The 21,855-nt window shown below is 38.5% G+C and overlaps 1 protein-coding gene across 6 annotated transcripts in view; it reads right to left on the minus strand.

Annotated features, from left to right (window-relative positions):
- Positions 1 to 478: 478 nt before the first annotated feature.
- LOC112567849 overlaps positions 479 to 21,855 on the minus strand; it is a 57,481-nt gene continuing 36,104 nt past the window's right edge. Inside the window, exons 2-6 of one of the 6 annotated variants that reach the window (XR_003099922.1) lie at positions 21,314 to 21,450; positions 19,710 to 19,890; positions 18,555 to 19,351; positions 18,246 to 18,281; positions 479 to 706 (exon numbers count right to left, since the gene is read on the minus strand). Coding sequence is in view for 1 of the 6 variants with exons in the window: in XM_025244698.1 (XP_025100483.1) it covers positions 690 to 706 (17 nt within the window). In the remaining 5 variants the exon portion in view is untranslated. Of the gene's footprint in view, positions 707 to 17,412; positions 19,352 to 19,709; positions 19,891 to 21,313; positions 21,463 to 21,855 lie in introns of those variants that run through there. The other 5 variants (XR_003099918.1, XR_003099921.1, XR_003099920.1 and 2 more) reach the window with 5 other exon arrangements.

Genomic DNA, 21,855 nt, shown 5'->3' on the forward strand with positions numbered 1-21,855 from the left:
CCGCATTCATGTGCGGAATCATTGCCGCCAACTTTCGTCCCCTAACAGCAGTCGACCGAAGTCTTAGGACATTATTTCTTCTGCAACGAGGCGAGAAAGCTCACCCAACGATAATAGTCAACGCATAACCAGTGACAACTGTGTGTGTCCTGCAGGGACTAAGATGTCAAGCAACAAAAGCATTAGGACACAGCTAAGGGGCGTATGCATGAGAGCAGACCGTTGATCCATAAAAGGGACCTAAAAGACTGCAACATAATGAAAGAGTGAATCACACGTTATTGCCACATACTAATATCCACACAGAGACATACATCGTACAACTACCTTCCTAGTGTACACGTTGAATGTATTTATAAATATGAGCAAGCTATCTTGAATAACAGACCACCAAATCAAGTCCCCATAAATGCAGTTGGCAATCTGAACAAAAGTCGTCTGATCCCTGTTTGGTAATTAAAAAAACGTGAAGTCAAGGTCAGGTTTTTTTCTCCTAGTTTATTTTACATACCATGTAATAACATTCACACGTGGTAACAGGGGCCATAGTATGCGCAGTTTCTCCGACAGATGCAAGTGACGAAAGAAGCAACCAATGGAAACTTACTCTGTACCAGCTACATTAATCTTGCCGTCACAGGTTCTCAACAGGACTATTTCAAAGCCGTTGGCGAGTGTTCCTGTTTCCCTTAACAGCTTTTCATCCCTGCACAAAAAAAACAAAAAAAAAAACAACAACTAACACGCTCTTCTTTCATTGGTCATATGGCGACACAGAACTTTTTCTCGATAATAAAAGCCCGCCAGCTCTCACATGTCATTTACACTTGGCTGATAATTTTTTTTTAGATTTCCATGAAAGATTACCAGGCAGGTCACGCTTCTCACGGATGGCAGATGTGTTTACTAGACCAGTATTTCCCGAAAGAAATTTAAATGTAATTTATACAGCGAAACAAGAGAAGAAGCTTTGTTAGGAGTTAAAACCCACAGCGAATTCAAAGAACATTTAATCAGAACAGCAGCCACACAAGTATTCTTTCAACCCGATGTTTTTTTATTTTGCTAATGTTTTTTGTTCGCACTGAATGATGGTGGTACACTGCACTTCAAACTACAGTTCTCTCATGTTCCTTTTTCCCCTTCTGAGTAGAGTTTAGTGGTCTGGCACTATATTCGTTCACTCCCCTACCAGTCATGGAGCTGGTGACGTTAGCCCATCTCCCTATGATCAAATTATTATTTATATTACTGGTCGACTTTAAGGCTGATATCAGCCACCCTATGTTATGAAGAAAGGCCCAGTGGATGACGCATGATTCTACATGTTTACTTTGCACGCAGGGATCTATTTACTTATTTATCTTTTATCCCGCAACCATTCTATTGATTTTTGAACGTCACCTGCAGTCTCTGTTAATGTCTTTGTTCTCTAAACACTAAAAAATCTAAAAAAATGTTTTTGTTGCACTGAATGATGTTGTACACTGACATCAGCTACACTCATATCCTTCCACCTCTGACTTGTTGTCTGGTCACTCCCATACCAGTCTGTAGATATATTATCCATGACGACTGATCAACCAAAACAGGTTTCTACATGTCATTCAGGGCTTCTGCTTACACAAAAAATTGCGTACAGTACGCATTAAAAGTTCGGAGGACCCCTTCAATTTTTGTCAATGGGGTCCCCTCCAAAGGTTGGGCGAAGAACAGGGACCCCTTAAAAATCTGAAGAAGGGGTCCCTGGCACCCCAAAGAATTTAGCCTTAGCAGAAGCCCTGTCATAATTATCTTTGAAAAGGAGACAAAAACAAATCTGTTTACGTGCAGGTTTTTTCTTGACAGTGTATGAGTAAGTGACTAATGGGAGAGTTGAAGGTGGGTGAGTTGGTTGACATGTAGAAGCAAGTCAAATGGATGAGAGCATGATCAAGGAGCTCTAAGTTTTCTGTTTGCTCTCTGCGATCTCTTCATTGAAGGAGGGTGTAAGCCTCTGCCAGCGCGGTACATGTGCATGCAGACCTTGGCACAAGAACACGACAACCATTGAAAACAGGACGCACGACAGCCTTCGTCCTGGTTCGATCGGTTTTCAGAAATTCAACGCCCTAGCACTAAGCGTTTCTTTTCTGGGAACGCTAAGTGAACAATAATGACCATACAAAACATTCAGTGCATTAAGCAGGGACGCATTGTCAACGCCAGAGATGGATATCTGGGGCCGCCATTACATGGCGCCGCATGGGCACTTAGAGTGCCCAAAGGTGGGGGGGGGGGGCACCATTGCGTGTTTTACGCGGCCTTGCAGCAGCTGAGGCTTTATATTACGGCAAGCAGCCAAGCCCTGTAAACAGATGCCACGTGCAGAGAAAGAACAGCGTGCCCGAGACGAGAAATGAACTCTGGGCAGCCAACCTTCACTGTATTGGTGACAGGCGCTAACCGTTGCGCCACCGGGGCCGCTATAGAGGCCAAGGTTCGCCCACCTTATGTGCGGCAAAGGTCGAGTCGCGTGTCAAATTGCACTTTGCTCACGGGTGGTTCCACCCGTAAATGTAGAGACGGCCTCCTAGTGAGGCTCACTAAAGAACGCTGCGGCATATTTGTTGCTATATGACGTGGAATGAAATCTTCGCAGAAACAGAAGATTTCGCAGACTAATCCCATTGATTCATAGGATGACGTAGCCCTCTATCAACTATTAAAATTTCAATGTAACGACATCCTCGAGATCGTCGATGACATACAAGCGGACATAGTAATTTCAAATCAGGGCCCCTAGTCATGTGCTCACGTGTTCTGTGATATCGTCATTGAATGTCTCTAGGCAAGGGGGCGTAAGCCTCTGACAACGCGGTGCGTGTGCACGCAGTCTAGTCATCGATGACTCATCTAGGACAAGCCTTAGGCCATAATGAGGAAATAATTTATGACACGACTGGCTGTGACCAGATAAATGTGTATAATATTGCGATACTTCATAAAGCCTTTTTTTTTACCAAATGCAATATCTAAAAAACTATTGATTGCTGTCGTGGGGCGGCCCGGTGGAGGAACGATTACCACCTGACGGTTGGTTGCTCTGCATTCAGCTCTTGTCTCGGGCACGCTGTTCTTTCTCTGCATGTCCAGTCCGTTTACAGGTCTGGCTGCCTTCCCGTGATATTTCCTTAGTTGCTGCCTCGGCTAAGAACCAATGCTCACACTTGCTTAGTGCTAGGCACACAAAATTGACAGTTGTAATCCGTAAGATACAAGAATTTCGTCACAGAACAGTGAAAAATCATTTACCACACTCTTCGGCGATCTAGGCCACTTTGAAAAAAAACATTGGCCAAAAAACCCTTTCCCGGGGGGGATTTTTATTTTTTTAAATCTTTTTTCCTTTTTTTTTCTTTTCCCCAAAAAATCGAAAAAAAAAATAATCCAGAAAATCTCACTTCACCACAATGTGTTTGTCGGCGTGCACGCGCGTCCCCTTTCCTCGCTAATGGCCACCTATGGTGCAGTCGCCCGCAAGGAGGGTGGAAGGTTCAGAGGTAAAACACGGTCGCTGGAATCCTGTGCCTGATGATAGCAATAAAAGGAAAAAAATGATCATGCAATAAGAGATAATCCGCACTAGCTTACCACTTTAAGCATGGATGCCTGTGTCGACGCGGAGGTCCCTCTGATGTCCTTTGACAAGTTATATCCGTTAAAGTTCCATGTGCATTGCAACACGTTTACCTGCGTCACCACATATCTCACAAGTCTCCTCTACGTCGTAACCACTTTATAGAGCGAAAACAGCACACTGAGGTGACCAACACTCTCTCAGGCCCAGGAATCAACTGCTGCTAGTGCGATGAAGCCATACCTCTGGGTATGTCGTGTCCTCGGAATCTTCGGCACTCATTCAAACAATTCTAACCAGATATGTCCAATCTTGTACCTAGCTTGTAAATGAAAGTCAGGTGGTAATCCTGACTTTCAGCTTCCCATCATACCCCGTCTTCTGTCCACCAGCTACGTTTATCTTGACTCCAATAATTGCACTCTGGGATAAGATAAGTAAAGTATTATCTAAGTCAGTGATGCCCAACCTTTTTCGGCCTGCGGGCCATATCCATTTCGAACAGCCGTGTCGCGGGCCACTTCACCGGCAAAAATACAAAAAGGAAAAAAAAAAAAATAGAGCAGATACCATTTTTTTATGAAAACAAGTTGTACTTACAATTAATTATGTAGTAATTAGTGGGAATAATTTGAAGTTGTTTTCCCGAAAACCAACTTCGTGAATGTCGGCCTCATCGATAGAGACACCAAGTCGGAGCACTGAATCGAAATGTTGTCCTCATGCGAAAAAAGATTCGGAAACGCCCCTACGTGCGGATAAATACTCTTCCTCCTTTTTTTTTTCGTTTTTTTAAGGCCTCCTCTTTTATTACTAACATGCCGATTTCTTGCACTGTGGGCAGAAGTTTAGCGGGCCGGATGGCACCGCGTCGCGGGCCGTAGGTTGTGCATCCCTGATCTAAGGTAACATTATTGTGTCCATGGGAGGCACGCCGCATCCTGGAAATTGAAGAACGCGTAACGGTGGCGACATGTCGATCGCACACTGATGCAGACAAATCTTCAGAAACCTTCCTCTAGTCTACTTTTGCTTTTAGGTCTTAAACTGCAGCTACCACAACTTTTAACAACTAGACCAGAACAATGACAGCAAGGCGCTTTCTATTCTCCCCTCCCTTTCTATTACTCATTTTCTCATCACGAGAATTCTGCCTGGCTGATGGAGGAACAGCGGATATTCTTAGAGACACTAGCAATACAAATCGCTGTAAAGTTGTAATCCCCAGTCCAGATGTTGCTTAAAACATTTCAATTGACGATTCCGGAGAATTATGTATTCATGTGACCTTAACCCCAGATGGCCAGTAGACCACTTCCTGTCGGCTGTTTTTATTCCTGCGATGTCGACTTTTACCAAAATGATCATCGCCATTGATGTCTACCTCGATTTTCAAAATATGATCAAATGAAGAAGCTTTGACTTGCAAAAATTGTCAAAGTGTACTATAGTTTATTTGTACCTGTGCATACATGCCTGAATGTGTAGCATGTGTGTCGACCTTTTGTCAATGCCATGAACTCCTCCATCTGAAGATGCGTGTTTACGAAATATTTATGATGATGATTATTATTAATGTACTTTCTGTATTTTTATTAATTTGGTGCAGCTCACCACTACAAATAGAAAATTGTGCATTAGGAAAAATAGAAAAAAATATTACTATAGTGTCTCGTCAAAGAACTTTTTAATTATAAACATATATTCTATAATTGCACAGCTGTAATACACAAGTACAGCTTTCTGAATATCCGCCGGTTTATCGCACAATGTAAAAAATGCCAAATATCACCAAAATCTACCTCAGTATATGTAAGAAGGTATTTCCAATGTGAGAATCTAGTTATTTTTACAAGTATATTTATGAGATTGATTTAGTCAAACACAAAAAAGCTGTGATCACAATCGCACACTTCCCCCTAATATGTTGCGTATCTATTTACCAAGCATGTTAAATATATTTCTTGGTGACATAAAATCATCTATAGTCACAATCGCAGAACTTCTGAAACAAATGTATCTATGAACGAAATATTTTGAACACGTTGCCAATTTCGACAGGAGGACGACATTCGTGCCTCAGTGTGTTAGGAACGGGGGAGTTGTCGCCTCTGTTTGTTGGTAGACAGGGATTATCACCCTTACCCGTGCATGAGATGGAATGCGTGGAAGTAAGGATGTTGTAAGAAAAGCGTACATGAGTGAGCGAATGGTTCACTCAGCCCCAGGTGTATGGGGAAAATAACGATTTTGGTAATTCCCCGCCAGTCTTCCAAGCAGACTGCATCAAATTTTGAGTAGAAGAGAATTGGGAATCAGATTAATTTCTTGCCTAGTCAAGGCATGGGATAAGTTGGGGGGGGGGGGGTTCTTGCTTTGGCTATCTCCCTATCCGTGAAAGAATGGTGTGAAATCATGTAATATTTGGTTGGAAGTGATGATAATAGAGTTTTTCTTTTTATTTGGTGGTTGCTGTTGTAATCGTAATAAAGTCAATACGAATATTCATTAGATAAATAAGCATTGCAGGAATTACCTAGGAGGAGAAATTACCTGAAAGAGGAATTGCCTAGGAGAAGAAGGAGGAATTACCCAGGAGGAAGGAAGTAACGAAAGGCAAGACTTTGGGAGTAGGATCGTCACCAGCAGGGGTACCTGCCCAGTCAGCACCTGCGTTTCGGGGACTCGGAACTGTGTCATCAGAAGTCATGTGTGTCTGCCTAGCCAGCACCTACTGTTCGGAAGTTTTGAAAGTGTAGTCGACACCCGTTCCTCTGGGACAAGAATACGTTCGACGACAGCCTGGAGCATTGACCTCGTCAACCCCAGTGGACCCAGCTAAGGAAGTTTCAGGAACGATTATTGAAGGGAGTTTCAAGAAGTGTGTTGACAGTGACCTGTGTGTACCCGTCCCCAACACAGTGACACTGGCGATGTGTGAGCCGGCAAAAATGAACTTTGTAGTTGTCTATGCATATTCTTCATGCACCTAATTACGAAAAGAAAGCTGTGGTGTCCTGCCTGATGCGGACGACATAAGAGCTTGTTGAAAACTAGAGAATTAGAGAAGTATATATTAGGCCTAATATGCATACGCCCTTTATAACTAATTTCAAATATTTTGTTAGTAGAGCTTAATCATAAGCTATCCATTCAAAATGTTTCCAAATGGATGCACTTTTACATAAAAAAAATTTTTTTTAATATTTTAAGTTGACAGCTAAATAAATAACAGTAATACACCAATTGAACCATGAATAATTTGATAACTAAATAAGAAAGTTATTCAAGACCATGAGTACAACAGTAAGTTTTAAACTATTGGGCGTCAAATCTCCATCCCTAGTAGTGTCACCTCTATACACACCCAGAACGAGAAAACAGGTTAATTGAATTATTTGATCTGAAATTTGACCCCAAAAAATTATTTAAATTGAACTGACTCTGTTTCTTAAACGTTTAAATGCTCTTAATAACTGAGAATGAGATCGTGACATTAGCAAAGCTCCTTCTGGTTCGAAGTTCGTAAGTGAAATAATACTGAGCATAGAACATTCATAACAAAAACAAAACTTGCTTAGTAAAATAAAATCAGTGCTGTTGTCCTTGAACTCAGCTGCAGTTTTTCCTATGCATAAGTGCGGAACATCTTCAGAAAGGTGAGGCTGGGATGTGGTCCAATCCATCCCAGGGGTCCGCCCCAAACAACCCTTTACCTGTCCACCAGCGTCGCCTCTTACCCGACCCCTCATACTCCAGCTCCCGCCCCGCCCCCCTTTCGTCCTCCACTTCCCCAAAGGTTAGAGGGTGACTTCAAAAATTCAGCTATCAGATGATACTTTCTTGTCATACATGTACTGTGGTGGTAAACCTACAAGTAAAGGAAAGTAAATAAAAAGTATTTTCCCTAAAATTATTCATCCCTTTGAAAAAAACCCAGTAGGCCATTGTTGCACTTCCTGTTTTCGAGTGTTCACGAGGCGTATTTTCGCTCTGGGGTGCTACAGGAAAATGATGATGTTGACAAGTCATATCCTAATTCTATAGGTAAAATGTCAGTAGGGAACGGCACACAGGAATCCCCTATTTCTTGCTAAGCATGTTTTCTCTCTCGACATCTCATAGCAGGCAGCAGCCCCTTGTACCGCTCACCTCACACTTATCTTGTCACTTCGAGCTGAATAAATAATGGAGCAGGTGTCCTACTCTACCTCACCTGCGGCTGCTTCAGAGAAATTTCGGTTTCGTAAGATAAAAAAAACTCTTCAATGTCTTGTGTCTCGCTTGACATGAAATACAGAAAATACACACACTCAAACACAGAGAAATAGATTTGCTCAAAAGACTTCTGTTCGTTATTTGGTAAGAGAGTATGATGGCTTGTGTCGTATGTTCGGATAGGTAAATAGAATGCACTCTTTGTTAGTTGACATTTCTCAGTCTTGACAAGTGAAGGGTGGCCCGCCCTTACTTTTATCCCACGTAAAACTGAGAAAACACTTCATCTAAAAATAGAATAAAAGAACGATACATTGTAAAAATCCTTATTGAAGTAACAGCCTACTTCAAGTCTGGTACATGGACAAAAATTACAAGATGATATGTTGTCTTGTATTTTTCACACTATTTAACACATAAAGAAATACAAAATAAAAAGGAAACTCACTTTCAAGATTTTAAGCTCATTGCTTTCTTACTGAGTACAACCTAATCATAATATTGTAATACATTTCCCAAAGTTACTGCAAATGAGAGCAAAATATGTTTCTTAGAGTACAAGCTGATTAAAGGGACTGTTCTCACACCGGACAATGAATAGAATGCATGTGTTTTACTAGACTAGATGTTCTGACGCACAGTCTACATAATTTTGCTGTAATGTGACCTTGATTAAGCTTTAAAAATAGAGGAGATTGCTATGACATTTACAAATATTGTCTAATGGATTAGATGTTTAATTAATGATTAGATGAAGTTTAAATTTGTCTGGTGTAATGAGAAGCGTTGTATTCTTCGCATCGACACTCAAGATGCTGCTGATACTTCCACAAGATGATACGTGTGATTAACACGTTCTGATTCATCTATTCAAATGATGTTTTTGAAGTTAAGACCTTGACTAGATTCTCAGCAGGAACTGTCTTCGAAAAAAAATATGTTTACCGGTAAGGGCTTGGGTCTTATGCATAAGTGATATTCCTAGAGACCCCTTTTCATATTGTCACCACACACACACCAGACTCTCTCTCTCTTATCACTCAAAGCTGTCAACCATATTGAAAAAAAAGATAGAGCCCTTCCCACTTTACAATGTCCCTATGGAACAGGACCTTTGAAGTTCCTCTCCTTTGTTGTCTGCACTATCTACCAATCCAATCTCGCATTCATGTCTGTGCTGTCCTTCATTTTGTTTGCAGACGATGTTTGTCTTTTATTATGCGTCTGTAGGGTTGTTTATCCTTCCGTCTGTCGCATTCTGTCCACGTCTTCTTCTTGTCTTAAGCACTGACAGCGACCTCTTTCATGAGTGTGATCATGCGGGATATAAATCACATTTGAAAAAATTATTATATACTTGTACTAGATATTTAGATGCCTATTACTTTCTAGATTCCGTTTAGCCATATAGACGAGTCTTTTTCTCAGTCTTTGTTATTACCATAAAAATTAGCATTGTGATGATTTTTGGCTATGTTAGCCTTAAAGATCCCGATCGTGACCAATATTTTTAAATACATTTTAAAAGATTGATTTTCTTCATATACTGAGTGGGATACTTCACTTGTGAGTAATGATCACGTATGTGCGCGTGAGTGTGAATGAGTACGAGATCATTCAGCCCTACACTCACCAGAATTCCACTGAAGGCTAGAAAAAATATCCCCCACGCACAGAGTTTCTTTATTTCGCTGACTAGCTCACTTCCTTCGTGTTATGACTAAATGAATTCTGGAGAAACTGTAGTGATTAAGTATTAAGGTGGGGACTGGAATTTCTGCTTTTTCCTGTTTTTCTATATCGGGCGATAGAAGCATGACCTAGACTTTCACCGCATTATGATTACCGACAAGCGACAGATGCATGCAGGTGTGTCTCCGTGATGTCGGTCCTTCAAGGATACGTTGAAGGCGGTCGACGACGTGGCAAAAAGAAAAGTCGATGATTCACGTGAAGTAGTGGACTTAACGTAGGCGTATACCGACCCCACTGCAGTGATTTAATGTCGGCTGCCTGCCATCGCGTCTCCTTTACGACTGTTATCTTCTGATGAGAGGATACTTCAGTGATAAAGAGTAAGATCCGGGTGGTTATAACAGTCAGCATACAAAACACTCCTACTCATGATGTGAGAGAAAGGAATTTCCAATGGTATCTGGGAATTTTAGAACCAGTAGCATTAAATTCTCATTTAACATTGAGGGTAATACAAGAAAAAAAAAACCACCACAAAATGAAAAAAATCCAGATGTAAAAATGATAATGATGACCCGAGCGACGACCCTGACCATTGTAGAGACTTGTGTCAGGACGTCCTGTCTTTGCAATGATGTCGAAGTTTCTGGTGTTCGTAGCAACTGTGCCTTGTGCTTGGGTTTTTCTATCCTTCAGCAGTTCCGAATAATTATTTAAAAATTTAAAAAAAAAACCTCCAACAGCTCATTTAAAAAAATAGTGATTGTACATTGCTTTTCTTATTTTCTCTTTTAGTATTGTGTGATATTATAGCTGATATAATAATTTCAATTTTACTCAGTGCTCGACACAATGATTTAGTTATACATGTGAGATTGGGGTTATTTGTCGGAGGGTAGTCGACGCCGAAGTGAGAGAAAGAACTGACTTACTACAGTCAAAGATTAGACTGATCAGGACCAGCTGACTATCGCTGACAATAGACAAGTGGCGGCCCTGACAGCTGCCGCGTCTATCCGTGTGATCCTCCCAACCACAGGTACAGACCGACAGCTGCAAAGCAGTGTGCGTGTCCCTTCATATTAATTTCAAGGATATACATGTATTAATTTCCACCGGTAGCGAGACACAAATTGATCACGTTTTTTGTTCCTCAAACATTATGCATGACAGTATTTTTTTGCTTGAATTCCAACCTCCCCCCAATTTCCCCCCTCAGGTGTCAAGTTTCATTTTCGAGAACGAGTGACGATCTGTGTGATGGTGTTGAATAAGCTTTGTTCCATTCTAGTAAAACCTTACTATGGATGCCACAGGAAGGGGAGGAGGGTAAGGGGATTTGTGTGTTTTACGCGCAACCATCAACTATAGCTATATCACGGCAAGGCACCCAGCCTTGTAAACAGATGTCACATACAGAAAAAGAACAACGTGTCCGAGACAGAGCTGAACCCTGATCTGCAGCATTGAGATCCGGCACGATGAGTATCATGTGGTAAATAATTTAATATTAAGGGGCGTGACTCAGACACACGGACCAACAGCCTCTACGCAATTGTCGGAAGTATTGAGAGTTCTCGGTATTTGCGCTATTTCCTCGACAATATGGACAAGAAAGTAACTTTGTACCACAACAATCAGTATTTCGTATAGGCAGAGTTTATACAAAGCAAAAATCAATGCAATCGACAGTGCTGAGAAAGCAGCAGCATATGTTCCTACACAATTTTTTAAAATTAAAAATCCTGTGTAAGTCTACACATACTGCTCACTGCTCTGCAAGCTGACACCAGGTTCATGCGTATGAAGCAAGCTAAGTGACAAGGCAAAAGCTTCCTGTTAGAGACTAGCTGTATACTAGAGAGTCACCAGCTGACAGTTAACTTGGGTGTACGTCTCATTTAACAAGATACCGGTTAGAGCAGATCGAGATTCTCGACCTTTTTCACGACTGTACCCCAAAAGGGTGAAAGTATGTCCGCGGGAACCCCTCGTGCATAAAAGTACTTATTTTCATAATGGTGTGAGCTTATTTGTGTCGCTGTGTCGCTTATTTGTGTTGCTGCATAACCCTTGCCGTACCCCTAGGGGTAGGTGTACCACCGGTTGGGAACCGCGGCGTTAGTGCAAGTAACAGCTTGCCTTCCTGATGGACAAGAGATAAAATAATTTGGCTTACCTTGTATGAAATGCTATAGCTGCAATTCTAGAATCAAAGTAGTAGTAGTAAAAATATGATACATTTGTAGCATTACAAAAATTCAGCTTGATTCAGAGTTACGAATTCTAACCCCTACAAATCTAAACATTTAAAAAAAATTAGATGACACTTCCAAAGGAACTTGCAATGCTTATCATTAGGAATGTTGTTTGGTTTACCAATATTGTGTTCTAGAAACAAATGGGTTGTGGCTATGTACATAAAAAGCATGCATTAATCACTTACTTTTACTTGCAAATCTTAATTTTGTAGGGTATTCACATCATTTTTTTTCTTCAGAACCTTGATTTCACCTAATTGTAGCTAGACTGAATAAGATAGTTAACTTGTTATAATTATATCACTAACTGAATAGTTTTATATTCCCACTCTTCCTCATAAAATGAATAATACTTCATCAACATCTCAGATGCTCGATAACACTGAGTTCTACTATTGTGAAGAAACATACAATAGCACAAATTGTATAGGATTCATCTCCACTAGGAAGTTCATCCCTAAGCCTTCAACCCCTGCCCCCCAACATGTGCACAATGGTTTATGATAGACAAGACTGAACAATCAGGTGAAGCCTCTTCATCTAATGAACAGTCTGTGGGTAACAGAAAGATCAACACTCTGGTGCCGCGGTTCTCAAACGGTGGGGTGCACCCCCCTTGGTGGGCGCAACGTACTAACAAGGGGGGCGCAAAGTTTCTTATACCGGTATTAGTGAAATTAACTTACACTGCTGGCTAAGGGGGGCGCGCAAACGTACCTTTCTTTGTTCGTCAGGGAGGCGTCACAAGTCAAAGGTTGAGAACCGCTGCTCTATTGTTTCTCATAACCTTTACTCCACATAATCATGTGATCTTTGTTATTTGGTCACAATCTGGGATAAGGTCATACAAGTGAAAAAAGTCCACAACCTCGACCTATGAACTGCAGTCCATTGTCTTTGTTTAAGACCTCATGGAGCTGAACAATACAATCATACAAATTTTGAAGAGGGTCAAAATTTAATTTCAGCATAGATTGTAGAAGCCTTAGAAAGTGCTTTAAGTGAATTTCACTTAAAGCTTTGAGTTCTTTCTGACATGAGTTGTGTGTCTATGCATATTTGTGTTGATACGCACAAAATTCTCTTTATCAGGTAATTATTTTTGACATCTTTGCATAGTTTTTCTATGACTTGTATCTACGGGAAGTAAGTCCAAAAAAGAAAGCGTCTCCTACTTCTATCTCCTATCTAAACCACTGCGTAGGCTTACAATCATGTGACACCCATGTTTGGTTGAAGTCCTAAGTGATAAAGGGAGAGATGGAGAGCAACTGACCCTTCCTTCTCCATCGTAAAACATTTTTGCCAGTACATGATCTACTTCAGGTCCAAGGTTTTAAATGAAATGCTTCAGGAGACTCCCGAGGAGAAAAACTGACTCTACAGCTTAATCACCTGCTTGATGGGTCCCCAGGTGCCTCTGCTCGCTACCATCTAGCTGCAAAACCTAGTGTGATTTAGTCACGTCAGATACTTCTGGTATCGTTTAAGGGATGATAAGAAGATGAAAAAGATCTATTGGTTTGGTTAGAAAGTCCTTGTGCTTCCAGAGAAAACAAATTTACTATTCTAGACAGAGAAAGCTGATTGAACACAAAAAAGGGAAGAGAAAGTGAGAAAGAGAAATAAAAAAATAACATTCCAACATTTAAATTAATAATGTTCAATGGACGCGGAAAGAGATCAGACATTCAATCTTCATGAAAAAATGAATAAATAATGAATTCACTGTCAGGAAGATGATTGAATGCACCGTAGTGTGATTTTTCTCAAATTTCTGCTTCAGTGATGGATTATAAAACAGAAGTATACCTCCAACAGAGAATGGACAGAAAGGAAAAGAATTTTGGGGTAATGCACACACGCACACACCCTCACTGAAGCTTGAGAATAGACAATCAGGTTTTGGGTCCTGATGTAATTAAGATATCAGTTATCAAACCCACATACCCACACTCTCAGAAAGATAAGACAGACAGACAGATCCCAACAGAATCATTCAAAATGAAAGGCTTTGTAGACTCTGTGACAGCACTGACATAGAGAGACAATTTATTAATAAGAAAAAGTTTCCAAACTTCATTGCTCATATACTTATGTTCAAGGTCCTCTCTACAAGAACATTTTCTGAAAGACAACAGGAGAGCCATATTTTCTCATTAATATATGTTCTATTGTTCTTCTAACCCTCTTATCATATTTTACCTTGTAATCTCAACTAGTTCCAATTTTACATGTATTCCACTTATAACAGTTATGGATGTAAGAGATATAGCAGTTTCTATAATTCAAGTAGTGAGCATGGTGTTCTTGATAGAACAGAGTGACTGGTGTTTATCTAAATCCGGCAGTATAGTGGGTGTCCTGTAGCAAGCCAAATCAACATCCGCCCTACTGTGAACACTAGTGATGCCAGGAACTCAGGGGTCATGTGAATACTTGTGCAAGCTGGATCCTCACATCTAGGTTATTTTGCAGGCCCCAAACGAAAGTGTGTCTAAACTCTTGCCTATGAGTTTAGTCAAAGAAACACTTGAGCTACTAGACTGGATTTTATTTCTTTTCAGTGTCAGTGGCACTATATGAGAAATTTCATGTCATCATAATAAGGTGCATGTAAAGTATGCTCATACTCTACAACAGGCAATCCACACTCCCATCATCCCTCTTTCCTCCTTGCTACCAAATGATGAAGCTTGAATTGCAGGTGTAAAAGACAGGTGATCCACACATTTCCTTTCTGTTGCAATTCGGTTGGCTTTGGTAGTCATCAATTAGCACAACAAAAGCGCAAAATATCTGGGCTCTATACACTTTAAAAAAAGTCTTAAAATACTTTGTGTAAAGTAGGAGTTGTCTGGGAGACAGTAAACAAGTCAAATGACACCGGAGTTTAGCCAACAGCTGCATCTTTATCAGTGCCTGGCCTCACAAGTGTTGTTTCTCTTTCCAGGTTGCGGTCATGACCCAACGCTGGTCAACACTGCAAGTACACCAGCTTTTGTGTTCTATTTATATATGACCTTGTCCCTTCTACTGAACTTTTACATTATGTTAATAGTTGACAGGCAGCTGCCAGTCAAACCACTGCATAGTTAGAAGCTCCGCCCATTTAGCTTGTTGCAGCTGTGGTTCTGATTGATTTCTCAGAAAGCCAGGGTCTTTTATCAGAATTTTTCTGATAAAGTAGGCAACAGCTGTGTGTCAGCCATGAACCTGCTATCAATCTATAATAAAGCAGACCAACGCTGTGTATTGACGAGCAACCCAGCAGCCTTATCAATTTTCAAACAAGCAGCTAGAAAGCAGGCACCTGATCAGAGGGAGAGAAGGGATGGGGAAAGTGGAGAGGGTTTTACCCACAAGGCGGCATATCATTTTCACATGTCAATAGTTTGTTTATTCTAGTCTATTTCCATAATATGCTATCACATGCGATAAATAATTTTTAATATAAAATCTTGTGACTGTTATAAAACTATTTTACTATTTTTTTTCAAATAAAGTGTATTTCAATGTAATATACTGAATTCATTTCAATACCGTTTGCTAAGACAATATATTTAATAAAAATGAGGTCTAAAGTAAGAAAATACAACCATAGTTAACTGCATTTTTAAGTAAATTATTAGGTTGCCCATTTAAACTCTGCCAAAGTTAACTACTGTGAGTGTACTTAATGAAAGTATGTATAAACGTAACATATTACAATGTTGCCGCTTTGAATTGTCAATGAGTGACATTTGCCTGTAAAATAAGAACAGTAGATTTACCCCCAAAAGAACTGGGGCATATAAAGGTAGATATTTAAATGGCTAGTTTTTTGGGTAAATGGAACAGCGAACAGTTAGAATAGTGTGGGGTTAGGGAGATGTCAGCTTCAGGTCAGTAGGGTAGTGAGGGTTGCAGGGAGGAATTTTTTCCCCAGCTGTAAACCCTGGGGCTTGTTGGAAGATTTGTAAGATTTCAATTAATTTTTTGATGAGCTCCATATTTAAGTTAACTGTTCATGTTGTTACCCTTTTAACTGTTCACATTTTTAAATCAAAGCCACATACAATTGCAGCATTCAGAACCGTTACTGAAGCACACACCCTTAAACTCATACATCTAATTTTTGAAAAAAAGTAGAGATTTCAAAAAAAAAAATTGTACTGGATGCGGCTCAATAGACCCAAACTTATCCCATGGTGACAAACTAACATCCTATGGTTTTATTTTATGCTGTTGACCAGTTTTTTCTTAACACATTTGTAGCTATTTCTAATTTCACTAAAATGAAATTTACTCAACTGTATTTCAGATTAATACTTTAAATCTGCAAAAAGTAACTAGAAATTGTTAAACAACTGCATATACAAAAATTATATAGATATTATGTGTAGTTGTTATCTTTAGCAGAAAATTTTCTTCTAATGAAACCAGCATATGTTAGATATAGAAATTTATTCTCATTAACTATACCAACTTAGATCCCCAACCAATGTAAATAAGCCTATAGATAACTTTGGTATACATTTATATACCATGTGATGATTGAACAATTTGATTAAAATTCTAGTTTCCCAAAATGTTCTGAGTGAAAGAATGTGAAATAAGAACATTGTTGTTTGGCTGTATGGCACTGTCTGTATGTACATTTTTGTGGTGTGGCATCTAGCTGGTTTAAACAAACTATTGTTCATATTACATTTCTGTTAAATTTATATTTGTAACCAATCATGCATATTATGAACACAGATACAAAAAGAAATCTGTTATAAAATTCATACTGCATCAACTCATGACCTACACAATAGCAGCTTGCTGACTGCAGGTGTGTGTTTCTTTATGATTCGTAAGCAATCTGAAAATTAATTATCCTTAGTAATCTTATATGGCTGATCTGTCCATGATAACATCATTTTTCTTCTTTCCAAAACTGACATATATTTCAAACTGAAAGAAAGATATTCTGCAGTACACTAAAATATGTTGATTAAAAAAAAAAGAAAACCCCACCTAAATACCAGTATAAACTGTACAAGGTTGTGTGTATGTGTGAGAGTTGAGCAAAGGGAGGGAACCAGCTGCACAACAGATTTTTTGAGAAACAGAGAAAATGTCTGCTCTAGTTGAAAATTGTTTGTTAGACGAAGCATTAATTTATAATTAACTAAATTTTAAACTAGAAAAAAATCCTACATTATCCTAAGTTTGTTTAACTAGAGGAAAACAAGTTGATAATAACAGAGAAACATAAACTGCACTCAATAAAACTTCTGTCAGTCTACAATCTTTTTTCCTGGTTGATTTTCTTGTCTAATTAATACTGTATAGAAAGTTTCATGTCCTCAGTCAATCATAAGCAACACTCAGTGCTTATCTCACTTAATTTGGCCGTAACACCATTCGTATCTCTGTTGTTAAAGGCTTTTATTTTTCCCCAAATTCTGATTACCTTAATGCCAAAAATTGTACACTATTTCTTTTTAAACTAGCACGACATATTCATTTTGTGTCAAACTATATCAAACAACTTAAATTTTCAAAAGTAACCTTTTTTTTTTCAGCAGCTATCAAACAATTATTAGTAATATAATTTCATTTATCAGAATATGATTAGAAACAATAAGAGCACATTTTTCTATCAATATTTTATTACTTTAAAAGATCACAATGTGATTTTTTTAAGTTATACTTAAAGCTTACTAGTAAGAAGCCCTCCCTTAAACTACAACACATACACAGGAAGTATAAATGTAAACAAAAAACATGGGAAAAAATGTTGTGGAATCGAGCAAGAACTGGACACACATATTTGAGTATTTACAAAGGTACTGATGTTAAGGAATAATCTTTGGTAATACCTGCATTTGATTTTAAATAGACACGAAAAATAAATGCAAGAAACACAGATCTACTAATAATTAAAATCTCATATAAATAATATTAATGGGAAGTACTTCAAAGCAATAGACTTTTTAAAAAAATGTACGGAAAAGTTTTGAAGTTGTCAATTTCTGTGCTTACTATTCACACAACTGACACTATGGCAAGTTATTATTACTCCTCTTTGATCAATAGGAAAAGGACATCATACCATCTGGCTTAGCATAATTTGAAAACTGAAGTTAGCCACAAATGAAATTTAAGTTTGATGCTTCTTTTATTTATGCATTTGTGGTACTGTATTAGTAAAGTAAAATACTTTTTTAAAAAGGCGCATGGAGCTCCCTGGCAAGGAAAAACATGCATTATTATTATTAAAATGAACTTCACATTTCACTATTGTTTTTATTTTGCTGGTTATTTTCATCTTCTTCATTGATGTTTTACTTGATATGTCACATAACCTAATTAATGCAGTCACTATTTTAGTCCTCTGAAGGTGAAAGGGAACTAATCATGTCCTATTCCTCAACCTTTTATAGAAAATATCAAAAGAATTTTAGAATTTTAAAATGGCCTACCATTGTGTCAGATGCATTTTTGTGTCTCCAGTTTTCCTGTATAGGTTAAAACATTTATTTAATAACAAACATTAGTCCAAAAGGAAACGATTACTAATTATCCTTGAAAAAAATCTGAAATAAAAATTTCATGAACTTTCTAAGCTCCACTTGTTACACATGACGGCTTGATTTCAAAGGACGGGGAGTCATTTTTAATTAGCTGGCTGAAGCAGTTTCATTAACCTATGAGATATACCATATTATATATAAAAAAATTGTAATAACAAATTTTAAAATTCAAATTAAGAACAAAGAATTGGCCATTACCTTCAATCTCTTCCTGATGGCAATAAAGACGAACCATGGAGGTGACACTGCAGCTAAATTATTCCATGCGACAAGTACACCATTTCACTCAATTTTCTGTGGCACAAATGCTAGGATTTTTTACTCCTTTTCAAAAACTGAAGGATATACAGTCTTGACGCATATTCCATTGACTAGAAATGGTTGTAAATAATGAATTCATCCAAAATAAGAAAAATAAATATTACACATGTGAATGAATATCCAAGAAAACAAAACTTCCTCGTTAAAGACAACTGAATGCTGCACAGGTGAAGACATATCCAGAATAAAAAAAAACTCCACTGTGAAGATAACTGGATGGTAATCGATGAGATATCCAATGAAACTCCATAATTAAGAAAACTGAATACCACAGCGGCGAACACATATTCACAATGAAGCTCCACAAGCAAACTTCTATTTCATAAGAACACGTAAACTTTAGTCCACACACAGCTTTCTTCTTAGTACAAAATATTCAGCATGAAATTTAGCAGCAGGTGTGAAATAATTTGTGACCTGAACATTTTATGCAAAAGCAAAGTCCTTAGATGTCAGGCAGTCTTCAGTGCAAGAGAAGGTACAGAGTGACTCCTTGCCTTGTTTGCAGAAGAGCTTTTGGTGTTTTCCTTACTTGCCTTTGAAGCTCATGTTTTGCATAGCAGATACACATGGTGTCCAAGAACAAGGATCAAGAAAATACTGCTCTGCTTTTCTCAGAAGGTAATTTCCCACAAGTGCTACAGCTTCACTTAGGCCTTCATCTTCATTATTTACTGCAACAAGAACCAGATTTTGCTTAATAGTCACAACACAGTCCTCTTAAAATATGCTAGGCTTGCTAATTTTCCAGAGGTAAAGAGCTTATGACACTGTAAAGGTGTGAAAGTGAGTACCTAACTTTTCTGACCACTTCGCTATATTGAAATGAATGGGCCTTTAAGCACAATCTAATCACTTTTGTCAATTACTGTAGACAACAGGGTTCTGATACTGATGATGTTTGAGGTCTATCCATAGTTGTGAATGTGGCAAGACTTTCTTGCCTCTAACTGTTCCTCTTAAAAAAGTAAAATATGTCAATGACATATGTCAATATGTCAACCTTGTGATATGGGAAAAACTATCAGCTACCTTTTCTACTGCAATATATAAAAGGTGAAAGGTACAGCTACACTGATGCAGGTTCTTCTTCGGCATGAAAGAATGGACACCTTTCTCAGGTTCAGTCAGTACATTTGCCTTGTCACTGCCAAACTTGGTGCAGTTTTCCCAAGGATAAGCACTGTCTTGATAAATTTGTAGATGTTTTTATCTGTAACACAGTAATATAAGAATATCACCTATTAAAAAATACATAAAAAGGGCCTACCTGATATAGCAGACCCATACATGAAAATGGAGTGTCATTGTAAAAACTGTCAATCTTACCACCTATCATTTGTGAATTATGCTCTGAAAAGCAGTATCATGCATTCATTAATATCCTTTTCGACAATATCATATTGGTTAAAATATTATATCAAACTGGACAAGTATAGAAAGTGGAATCACTGAAATTTTGACATTTTTATGGTACAGGCTTACACTTTTTAAACTTGTTTAACTGATGTCGACAGCCTGCGCAAAACAGCTGACACCACTGCCAGGCAAGCACCTCACTGGAACCCTCAGGGGAAAAGGAGAGTTGGGAGACAAAAGCAGACTTGGAAAAGAATATTAGAGAGCGATGTGAAGGACATCAGAACCACATGGGCCCAACTGAGGTGGGCTGCCCAAAACCAGGTTCACTGGTGAGCTGTTGTTGCAGCCCTATGCTCCTCAAGGAGTAATAAGCAATAAACAAACTGATGTCCATGTATCATATCTTTTTCACAGACTCAGTACTCTCTATGGCATCTCAGGCTCTCCACTCAACTGGTTTCAGTCATATCTCTCAGATAGGACTCAGTCAGTTATAGTGAAGGGCTGTGTGTTTCCACCTGTCTGTATATGCTCAAGAATCCCCCAAGGTTCTGTACTATGTCGCATCCTCTTTATCATGTACTCACTCCTGAAATCTATCTCCACTGGTTCTTTGACCCTGATTGGTGTAATTGCAAAAGCCTGTGTCTTTATAGTTTATTGTTTCTGGCAGACCTTTTTATCTGAAATGTCAGCTGCGTTTCAATAACACCTTCATATTAAGAAAATGCAGTGTCAGCTATTACTAAATTTTAAATATGTGTAAGTGTAATATACCTATAAATACTAGTAGAGATGATAATTTTTGAGAGAGTGGCAAAGAATGCTATGATCCACGCACTTCATTCAGAGAAACAAAAGTAAAAAAAAAGTTACTAGTTAATGCTATGCTTCTATCTGTCCATGAATATCAAAACAACATAGGTAAGACATAACACCATCTTTCACAGCTCCCCAGTGGTACACACTGGTAATCTTTTGCACTGTAGCATCAGTACCACTGTGCACTCCTTCATTTTAAGAGGTGTGAAAATGTTTTAAAAATTTCTTTTTCCCTCTCAAGGCTTGTGCTGTCTTCTGTTTAATGGGCTTAGTTGGGGTTAAAACAAATGTAAACACATGATGCTTTTCAAGCATGGTACACTGTACAAATTTTACACTATATGCTTGCATGCACATCACTCCTTACATTCTGCTTTCAAGTGGGGAAGTGCACTATATAAATCTGTAATTACTATTAAGATACAACCACTAAAATAAATAAAAAAACTTACCTTTCAAAATATGTATGTAGACTGATTCTGTATCCCCTTTCTATCACTTTCACGAACTCAGTATTTATGCATGGTGATGTTCCATTTGAATCTGTGGTTTCCCATGCTACTGGCATCCATCTTTGAATACTCTTACTCTGAAACCAAGACTTGAGAATTGCTACAATGCTAAGTTATTATAAATGATGATTCATGGTTCTACAACAAATAAACTACAAAATGGCATCTAAAAATTCTGATACTTGAGTTTATAAGCAAAGCTGCGAAAAGAAAGAAACATCTCAGTTCCTGCAATGTGACACAAGAATCAAGACTCAGAAAATGTAATGACAATTATGGCATTATAAATAATTTTCCATTGTAAATGTACAATGCTAGGTCTTTGCTGAAAACTACATGAAACATCACAAAACCAAGGGCCTCTGCATTTAAAGAAATTGAATTGATCAAGCATTTAACAACATGAGACTAAAGTAACCAAATCATTTCAAACTAAATGTGAAGCAGGTTTCAAGTCACCAACAGGTACATAGCTGGACACT

The sequence above is a fragment of the Pomacea canaliculata genome, linkage group LG7 (genome assembly GCF_003073045.1).
Source record: "Pomacea canaliculata isolate SZHN2017 linkage group LG7, ASM307304v1, whole genome shotgun sequence".
Lineage (NCBI taxonomy): Eukaryota > Metazoa > Mollusca > Gastropoda > Architaenioglossa > Ampullariidae > Pomacea > Pomacea canaliculata.